The 10907-nt window shown below is 33.5% G+C and overlaps 1 protein-coding gene across 2 annotated transcripts in view; it reads right to left on the bottom strand.

The window, feature by feature from the left end:
- Nucleotides 1–4998: 4998 nt before the first annotated feature.
- Nucleotides 4999–10907, bottom strand: part of LOC107730784 (alpha-(1,6)-fucosyltransferase-like) — a 106575-nt gene continuing 100666 nt past the window's right edge. For both annotated transcript variants that reach the window (XM_016541720.1, XM_016541719.1), the window contains 3 exons: nt 9902–10078; nt 7941–8091; nt 4999–5768 (listed from right to left, as the gene is read on the bottom strand). In XM_016541720.1, coding sequence (XP_016397206.1) covers nt 5439–5768; nt 7941–8091; nt 9902–10078 — 658 coding nt within the window. In that variant the 3' untranslated portion in view covers nt 4999–5438. The remainder of the gene's footprint in view (nt 5769–7940; nt 8092–9901; nt 10079–10907) is intronic.

Genomic DNA, 10907 nt, shown 5'->3' with positions numbered 1-10907 from the left:
GGTTGCAGTTCTGGAAAATGGTGGCGCTGGAGACTAAATGGTTCCTGGTGATTTCACACCTAATTCTTCACCTTAATTCCTCATTCTTTTGCCGTTAACATGCATCTTTTCTTCTCCACATGTTTTTGACTGACCCTGCTGACCACTGAGCATTTTGCTGTCCATTGGTTATGCATTAACTTTGCAATTTCTAGTATTGTATTAGTTTTTAATATTTCTCATGGGCATTTAATAATTTTTTACTTTCAGTCTGAGTTAAATCTCTTTTTTTGGGCTCATTTTATCTGTAAAAGAAATTCTGCTTAATAATTATGCACACCTGAATTCACCTGAAGACATTTTTCACATTCCAGCCTTCATGAATAATTATATATCAATTATAAATGATTAAGTACAAGTTTAATAGTAGTTATTAAGATTGATGTATTTTGGAATTGGTAAAATGTGCTTGGAAAAAAATATGATCAGAATATCAACTTGCATAATAATTATGCATGCACTGTATTTTTCCTCTTCTGCTGTTGAGGTAATGCAAGGAATGTTGTGATTGGTTGTCAAGGCAGCCTATCAGAATTTAGCAGCCTCGTCTCTGATTGGCTGGAATTATGGCATATTGTAACGCTGGGTTGTGTTGAGCTTAAATGCAAAATTGATTTTCGTGCGCTCGAAATATGCACGCTCAAAATATGATCTTTTGTGCGCAGAATTGTGGCAGAGATGTAATCCCATAGTTAACCAGCGTGATTTACATCGAGTAAAGATCTGAGTAACTAGCATAATTTCAAATGTACAGTTTAGTCTAAGACACACAACAGCTATTTGTTCATAGTTTACCAAAAATGAAATTCACCTTCATGTCGTTACAAACTGCATGAATTCTCTTCCATTGAACACAAACGTTCATTTTTCCTTCAGATATCATTTGTGCATTAAGGAGTCAGTTTGATTCATTTATGTGAATCAGATCGAACTGAATCAATTCAAAACTCTGATTCAATGCTTTGTATAGCCTAATTCACTCAGAAATGTCCATTGTGTGGCATTATTTGTTAAAATGACTTAGTAAAACATATTTAGATAAATATTGCTGTTTATTAATATGTATTTTCAAGCCAATGCATATAAATGAAAAATAAATGAATAAATATTCATTGCATTGATTTAGTGAAAGCTGGTAAAAAAAAAAAAAGCATGCTTTGATTATTTTTTTAAATCTAGATTTTATTGTTTGGCTACAATTATGGTTCCTCTGGGGATAAAAAAAACATTTCAATCAACATTTTGACCCATATTTCAGAGAAAATATATAAATATAATGGATATTGCCAAGACGTCGATAAAAAAGTGATACACTTTCACTGAATGGAAAACAGGTGTGTGAATATTCTGCATTACATCTTCTTTTGTGTTCAGTGTAAGAAGGAAAATTATATGGATTTGGAATATGAGGATTAGTAAATGATTAGTAAATTCCTGCAATACTGTAAAGAGTATCTGTCAGCTCTGAACTCTGGTCAGCTCTCTCTCATAATGCAGAAACAGCTCAGGCTCTAAATAAACCGAAGGAGCGAAACAGATAAAAATAAATCTGAACACAAGACACTAGGGACTGGTGGCCAATTAACAGAATAATTAACCAAACTAAGATCCATTCAGAAAAAAAGGTCACAGGGCAGCACACTCACGTTTAGTGGCTTATAATCGAAGTGCCCTCAGATAACAGAGAAAAATGTGAGGATTTATCGCTCATTTAATCACTGCATGAGTGCTTTTTGAAGGATTTTTCCAGGTTCAGTACAAGTTCAGCTCTGTGGACAGCATCTGTGATGAGCATAAAATCAAACACAAATATGTTTACAGTAAAATACATGCATGGAAGTCTGTGGAACTGTTTGAAGATACAACATGAGACTGCTGTGACAGAAACACTTACCAACTCTGTGCAAAGTCATAATCCATGAGCAAGTAAACCTAGGATGAATTATAATCCAAAACAATGGGACCTAGATACAAGGCTTTGCAAATGAAAAATGTATTACTTGAATAGTTTACCCAAAAATGAAAATTTGCTGAAACTTGACTCACCCTCAGTTCATCCAAGATGAGTTTGTTTCTTCATCAGATCTGGACCTCTAGCAGGTAACTCTTTTGCAACCTGGTTGTTTAATTGTGAAACTTCCATGCATCCTGTGCTCAGGCCATACAAGAGTTTCTTCATGGGAACAGATTTGGCGAAATGTAGCATTCCATCACTTGGTCACCAGGGTGGATGCTCTGCAGTGAATGGGTGCCGTCAGAATGAGAGTCCAAACAGCTGATAAAAACATCACAATAATCCACAAGTAATCCACACCACTCCAGTTCATCAGTTAACATCTTATGAAGAGAAAAACGGCATGTTTGTAAGAAACAAATCCATCAGTAAGGCATTTTAACTTTAAACTGTCGCTTCCAGCCAAAATACAAGTCCATAATCCATGATAACGCTTCCTCCAGTGAAAAAGTCCATCTCCTGTTGTCTCTCAAAAATCAATTTTTAAATCATTTTCAAAGTTTTAAATTCCTTGTTTTATTGTTGTGATTATTATTTTTTATTATTTTTTCATTTCTTTTATGTAAAGCACTTTGAATTACCATTGTGTATGAAATGTGCTATATAAATAAACTTGCCTTGTCTTGCCTCACATCAAAATCCACTCACATATTTGTTTAGAATTGTTTTGCCTTGTAAACGGTGCTTGATCTGTGTAGATTTAGCTCCTGATTCAGATCAAATGACTTTTCACTGAAGAAAGCGTTATGGATTATGGACTCGTATTTTAGTAAAAAAAATCTTAATGGCAGATTTGTTTCTTTTAAACACACAGCTTTTGTCTTCTCCAGATGTTAACTGATGGACTGGAGTGGTGTGGATTACTTGTGGATTATTGTGATGTTTCTATCAGCTGTTTGGACTCTCATTCTGACGGCACCCATTCACTGCAGAGCATCCACCCTGGTGACCAAGTGATGGAATGCTACATTTCGCCAAATCTGTTCCCATGAAGAAACTCTTGTATGGCCTGAGCACAGGATGCATGGAAGTTTCACAATTAAACAACCAGGTTGCAAAAGAGTTACCTGCTAGAGGTCGGTCACAAAGCACTGGTCTGAGGGATTCATGTCATGCAGGCGCATTAAACCTGAACTTTGATGAAAGGAACCATTGATCAGTGCAGTGAAAAGCCTGCAGACCCACAACCATCTGAAGGAACACAACAGCAAATCAGATTTCTCCACTTTAATCGATCAGTGGGTTTATAGAAGACAAAACCCGAAAACAAAACAAGTGAAAAACGTCTCGCAGACAACGTGAACATTATTTGTCTTCATTACAAAAGAAAGTTAAACTCCGAGTTCATTTCAGAGTTGAAAGCAGCAAATAAATAGACAAATCATGTCAATAAAAATAAAGAAACGATGAAAGCTGAAAGAACTTTTGGGTTTGCCTTCAGCTTCATTCAGAAACCATTTCTAAAGAGCATCTTGTCATTTTTAAATCATCAGTTTGTAATCGCAGCAACGGTAACCATTAATGTTCCCAACACAACAACAAAGCCTTAAACCTACAGTGACATTTCAATCACATCCATTTCTCCATATGATGCAAAAACACAATTAATTCCTGGGGGTTATAGTCTCATTATTAAAGAAAAGATGCTTTAATGAACATTAAACCAAAAATGATTCGGTTAATTCCACTTTGTAACCTTTTAAATCTAGAGTGATCTCATTAGTTTTCATAAGTATTTGTATGTAAAGTACATTTGCAATTTTGACCTTTGAACTAAAATTGTATTTATGTTAAATTATTTTTATATTAAATTTATGTTTTATCCAAAGCAACTTGCATTGCATTCAATGTGCACATTAAATCAGTTCATGCATGAACACATTTACGTGTAATGTTGTAATGTATTTATTTGTGCAATTGTAAACATTTGTAAAATTTGTACTAGAGTCACTTTACATACCAATACTTATGAATCTCCAATGAGATCATGTTTATAAATCATAACATCTCAAATTTGACTACAAATCTAATACTTTAAAGTATTTTTTAAACATTTTTGCTAATTTAGAAAATGTCCAAATGCTTCAGGGTTCACTAACAATGAGTAATTTGATAATGATGGTAAACTGTGAAGTTTCACCTATTTAAGAATTAATTTATATATATATATATATATATATATATATATTTATTAAAATTCCGTAATGCTTTTTCCATTAATTTCAGGCACCGCTGTGGATGCACAATAAATAAATCGCACAAACAATCTTTGTGAACACACACATAAACACACACATACGGACTGAAGACAGATAACTTAAGAGCAACCGCTGTGGATGCACAATAAATAAATCGCACAAACAATCTTTGTGAACACACACATAAACACACACATACGGACTGAAGACAGATAAAGAACTTAAGAGCACAGCGTGATGAGTGAAGTCTGACAGGTGCGAATCAGATTACACCAATAAATCAAAAGAATGAAATATAGAAATTACATTTTGCATGAAGAGCATGAGGCCTGTTTTAGGACCATTAATTGTTTTGACATTATTTTAACAATAAATAAGCAATTTTTTTCTGCAATTTACATTACTGCAATATGCATGAACATTTATTTTTTTAAATTTATATCAGCAAAAATAAAAAGCAGTATATCAAATACTACCATCATGCAAAAATTATATTATATAATTATAAATAAATGTAACATAATTATACATTTAAATTTATAGACAATTATAAATAAATAAATTTGCATTAATGTCTCAGAATGCTTTATTCAGTTTGCAAAATGCAATAATAAATAAATGATAAATAAATATAATAAAAATAAATAAATTACAAAATAATTTTCAATTTTTATGAAAATAAGATGAAAATATTTGTATGAAAATAAGAAACTAAGCTGAAACGTTTGTATTAGATTTTATCCCCTGCTTTAAATTAATAAATATTCTTTTAGAGTCCAGACCTTTTTTGTACTTCATGAAAATAAATGTCAATGCAAAATATTCAAATAGGCTTCGTTTTCCTAATGCAAAATATAATTTCTTACTTTTTCGGTTGATTTTGTGGGTGAAATGTGACCTCTGTGAGATTCACTCCAGTTTGAGGACAGAGAAAGTGACAAAAAAGGCAGGAGAATATTTAAAAAAAACATGAAAACAATTTAAAAAAATGTTTTTATCATTTGCTTCTGCTGATCTGAGTGCGGTTTAAAAGGCTCTTGATGTCCACAGCAGTTTATGAGATCCTTTTGCAAACCTAAAAGGTGCATCCATCCTATAAATACACACACGCATACATGTCTTTGAGTGTCTGTTATCCAGTGCATGGCAAGTTCAGCCGTCCACGCGTTAATTATTAATGTGTTGTTCTATAAGCTCAGCAGCTTGTCTGCTTCGGGGTAAGTGGGATACTTCACCGTCTCGACCTTCTCCTTGACTTTATAGGACGGATAGAGGCCGGTGCGTCCCAGTTTGCGGTTGACCCCTTTAGAGTAGCCGTCCCAGTGGTTTCCGGCCACTCCGATGACGTCTCCGGGCTCCAGTGGGATGTCCTCCGCCTTGCGCGCCTGGTGCGGGTAGATGGCGATTTGGTTGTGCGCATTCTGTCCACCGAAGTAGTAGATGTCGTCCAAAGAGCGGAAGAAAGCCGAGGCGTCCGGATGAAGAGTCTGCATGATCTCATATGCCACACGACACACCTGATAGAACCAGAAGAACAAAGTCAAAATTCTGTTGGGCGGGAAAAACAAAATGTAAAAAATTTGTTTTCTCTCATTTTAGTTTATCTTGTTTCTTAGTCATCTTGTTTTAATTAAATTAGTCTTTGATTAAATCTGTTCAATGTGGCCACGATTTACTAAAACGAGGGAACAAATGATTAATTTACTGTATTACCACAATAAATATATTTCTATATGCATGTCATGTGCTGGGCTCCATAAATATGAACTAACAATAGCAATACATTTTTTTTTACCAGCATTTATTGTTGTGTTAGTAATAGGGATGCACGATATTGGATTTTTGCCGATATCCGATATGCCGATATTTTTCAACTCATTTTGGCCGATGCCGATATTTTTCCTTTTGTTTGGAAACAACACCAAGTCTCTCCGGTGTGGAAATTATAAGCTAATTATTTTAAATTTTGGTTAGTTTTTAACAAGAACTTATTTGCTGCATTTTTTTTCTCAGAAAGATGCAGTATTAACCTTAACATTTTATTTTAAGATTTAACATTTGTAGATGGTCTAAAGCAAAAGAGTTGTAAAAATTCTGAAAATCTTTTAGAGATCAAAATTTGTTTAAAAAATATAACATATTACACATTAATGAATAAATCAGTATATATAGAATTATTAATTTACAAGTGTCCTGTTTGTGATTTTTTTTAAATTCGTGTAAGATATAGCTTCTGACCTTTAAATCAAAACATACTCATGTTTTATGACATCAATTACTGCTTTATTTGATCAGAAACACAGTCTAAATGTTATTTGTGTATTTTACTTTCATTTCATTGGAAGTAGGCCAACAGCGCCCCCTACGGAATTAAAACTCCTTACCGAACGGGGCATTAGGACCCGGGGGAGGCTGCCGCTGCTGCCACTGCAAGTGCTGTAACTGTTTACTCTATAAAATACACTGAAGCATCATTCTGTACATGCATTCTCAGTTTAAATGCAGCGATCCAAAACAGTCAATCCAATCACTATTCAGGCAAAACTTTGCTTCAAGAATGAGCCAAACTGTTGACATGATCTAATCGCTACACACCCTGAGCACATAGTCGGCACGACATATCGGCATAATTTTTCATATCCGATGCCGATATTTACATTTAAAGCCATTATCGGCCGATTCCGATATCGGTCCGATAATATCGTGCATCCCTAGTTAGTAACAATAATTGTCTACCATTACTGCGATTACAAACTGATGATTTTAAAATGACAAAAAAATATTGTTTATAAATGAACCTTTACGAATGAATTTTGGGAAATTATAGAAATTAATACTTTTATTTAGCAAGGATGCTTAAAATTGATCAAAAGTGATGATAAAGGCATTTATAATGTTACAAAAGATTTCTATTTCAGATAAATAGTGTTCATATCGATATCGGAATTATATCGTATCGACCGAAATTAAGAAATATACCGTGATATCAATTTTGGCCATATCGTCCAGCCCTGACATGAGGCCTGTTTTAAGACCATTATAACTCTTTTTGCATTTTGACATTATTTTAATAACAAAGCATATTTTCTCTGCCTCAATGCAGGGTTATTATGGTTAATTAAAACTGAAATTAAAACCATTAAAAAATGTAATTTCTTGAAATGAAATAAACGTTAAATATAAAAAATATAAAATATAAAAAAACTTTTTCTTTCAGCTAATTCTCAAGGCAACATTCTATTCGTTTTAATTTAGTTTAACTTAACTTGATGTACTGAAATAACAAACTAAAACTAAAATAAAAATTATATAAAAACTAATATAGACACACACGCCCATAAACAAAAACTTCAAAAAAGAAAAAGAAAACAAAATGTCTAAAACAAACAAAAAGACATGTAAAATATAAAAACTAAAAACTGATTTAAAAATTAACAGTATCTCAGTGATACTGAAACAACACTGCATTATTTTTAATGACTTTATGTAGTTACTTTTATGTTTAATAGATGAATTATTGACAGAAGGAGAAAAACAAAGTCAGAAAACCATTAGATTAACATTTAGATTAACAAATGCTGTAGAAATAGTGTTTACTGTTCGTTCATGTTTACTAGTGTACTTAATGTTAACAAATGAATCCTTATTGTGTAAAATGTTACTGATAAAATAAACAGTTATCGATGTACCTGTGAGGAGAAGGTGCAAACCAGGAAGTCAGTCTGGGACAGGAAGTGGATGTCCAGGATGACGCCTCTGAGTGAATTCTCGGTGTATCGGTTATGTAAACTCGCTGACCAAGAGATGGAGTTATCACTGATGAACTCATAGTCTGTGTACCTGAAAAACACAGAATACTGGATTTAATTTTTACAATTTTAGATCTAATATTAAATTTTTTATAATTAATTTAAGGTGTGACCATGAATTTCAACTTGAACTTGAAACACAAAACTACATTTTGAGATTTTAAGAATTTCACATCATAGAAGACAATGTTAGCATCTGTAATTTAAATGGTAGGAGAAAACTGGTCAATTTTGAGTCTTCACTTTTTTGGCTTCCAAGTTTAAAATCTTCATTGCGTCTTTGATGTTGACAATGAGGATTTTTAACCTGGAAGATGAAAACAGTGCAAAATACATTTAGTAAATAAATTCCTTATCAGATACATGTGTTTTATCATTATATAATTTTAATAAAATTTAACAATTACAAGTATACATTTTAATTTATATATATAATTATAATCAAACCAATTTCAAACAAATACATAACAAAAAAATTGGAAACTATAAATACATTTTAATTTTCATGACAATCTTAAAAATAAACGGCAAACTATAATAAAATGTTCATTTTCATGAAATTTTGATGACTGCTGTGCACTAACACAGATTTAGACAGATTTGTGAACAATATTTGAGAGAAATAGGCCTTTTGTGTACATAGAAAAAGTCTTAGATCTTTGAGTTCAGCTCATGAAAAATGGGGGCAAAAACAAAAGTGTTGCGTTTATAATTTTGTTCAGTGTATGTGTAATGTAGTGTGAACTTGAATATATTTGATCAATTTGCTGAAAGCAGCGGTAAATTGCAGATCAGTAGCCGTTGTTCTGCAGTTTGTCTCCCATTTTTCCCTGAACTTTTTTCGGTTTGTTGTAACATTTTTCAAAACTGTTGTTTCATGACCCTTTAAGGACTCATCATAACTCACTTGATTTTTGCCTCCTGTAACAGTGAGGGGTCGTCGGTGGCCAAATACACTCGTTTTTTATCCACGTGGCCACGTTGAGCCATGTACTGGAATTGTTCCTCCACATGGACCATGTACTCCTCTATGGGGTGAAATGCAGCCTCCGTCCCAACTTTATCTGTCCGTCTGACATGGACGCTGTAAGAAAAACTGGATTTATCTGCTTCTTTTTATAGAAACCATTGGGATTTTCCCCCTCATTTTTTATCTGATAGGTCATAAGTACGTTTTCTTCAATGTAGTTTGTAGTAGCTATGTTGATTTGCTCAGTTGAGTTTTAGTAAAGTGAGAAGGACAGTGTAAAGAGTTTAACCTGCTTTGCATGATCCATTTGGTGCCTCACTGGAAATCCTATATTGAACTGTAATGCAAACATTAGAGCACAATGCTAGCAATGCCAAGGTCATGGGTTCAATTCCCAGGAAATGCATGAACTGATGAAATGTCTACCTTGAATGCGATGTAGGTCACCTTGGATAAAAGCACCTGCCAAATGCATTGACTTATACATTTATGCACTTAAATAAATTGATAAAAATGATTTATGAATTTATGCATTTATTTTGATTTTCCGTATTTAAGCACTTATTGTGAACAATATTTGAGAGAAATAGGCCTTTTGTGTACATAGAAAAAGTCTTAGATCTTTGAGTTCAGCTCATGAAAAATGGGGGCAAAAACAAAAGTGTTGCGTTTATAATTTTGTTCAGTGTATGTGTAATGTAGTGTGAACTTGAATATATTTGATCAATTTGCTGAAAGCAGCGGTAAATTGCAGATCAGTAGCCGTTGTTCTGCAGTTTGTCTCCCATTTTTCCCTGAACTTTTTTCGGTTTGTTGTAACATTTTTCAAAACTGTTGTTTCATGACCCTTTAAGGACTCATCATAACTCACTTGATTTTTGCCTCCTGTAACAGTGAGGGGTCGTCGGTGGCCAAATACACTCGTTTTTTATCCACGTGGCCACGTTGAGCCATGTACTGGAATTGTTCCTCCACATGGACCATGTACTCCTCTATGGGGTGAAATGCAGCCTCCGTCCCAACTTTATCTGTCCGTCTGACATGGACGCTGTAAGAAAAACTGGATTTATCTGCTTCTTTTTATAGAAACCATTGGGATTTTCCCCCTCATTTTTTATCTGATAGGTCATAAGTACGTTTTCTTCAATCTAGTTTGTAGTAGCTATGTTGATTTGCTCAGTTGAGTTTTAGTAAAGTGAGAAGGACAGTGTAAAGAGTTTAACCTGCTTTGCATGATCCATTTGGTGCCTCACTGGAAATCCTATATTGAACTGTAATGCAAACATTAGAGCACAATGCTAGCAATGCCAAGGTCATGGGTTCAATTCCCAGGAAATGCATGAACTGATGAAATGTCTACCTTGAATGCGATGTAGGTCACCTTGGATAAAAGCACCTGCCAAATGCATTGACTTATACATTTATGCACTTAAATAAATTGATAAAATGATTTATGAATTTATGCATTTATTTTTGATTTTCCGTATTTAAGCACTTATCAAACCCAAACATAAGTGGGGAATTTGATCAGTTCATGCATTCCCTGGGATACAAACCCATGACCTTGGCGTTGCTAGTGCTGTACTTTACTGTTTGAACTACTTATGTAGTCTTAACCATGAAAATATGCAAATTAAAGGCATTTTTAATGATTCATATCACATATCATGTAATTCAACTAAAATAAACACTTGTCTTTTGCATCATGCATTTTCCAAGGTTGGCATTCTAACCTTTTTTTAATCATAACATGACATGACTTAGCTGGTGACAAATTTTATAAAAAAAAAAAAGATCAAAAAACTATTTGTCCATGCTGCCCTTTTGCATACAGTGAAAAGTGATGGATGCTGAAAAGCTCCAAAAATGCATTAAAA

Source organism: Sinocyclocheilus rhinocerous, unplaced genomic scaffold (assembly GCF_001515625.1).
Source record: "Sinocyclocheilus rhinocerous isolate Xijiao unplaced genomic scaffold, SAMN03320098_v1.1 scaffold2082, whole genome shotgun sequence".
NCBI classification, from domain to species: domain Eukaryota; kingdom Metazoa; phylum Chordata; class Actinopteri; order Cypriniformes; family Cyprinidae; genus Sinocyclocheilus; species Sinocyclocheilus rhinocerous.
Note: the sequence above shows the minus strand (reverse complement) of the source record. Positions and strands in the feature narration are given on the sequence as shown.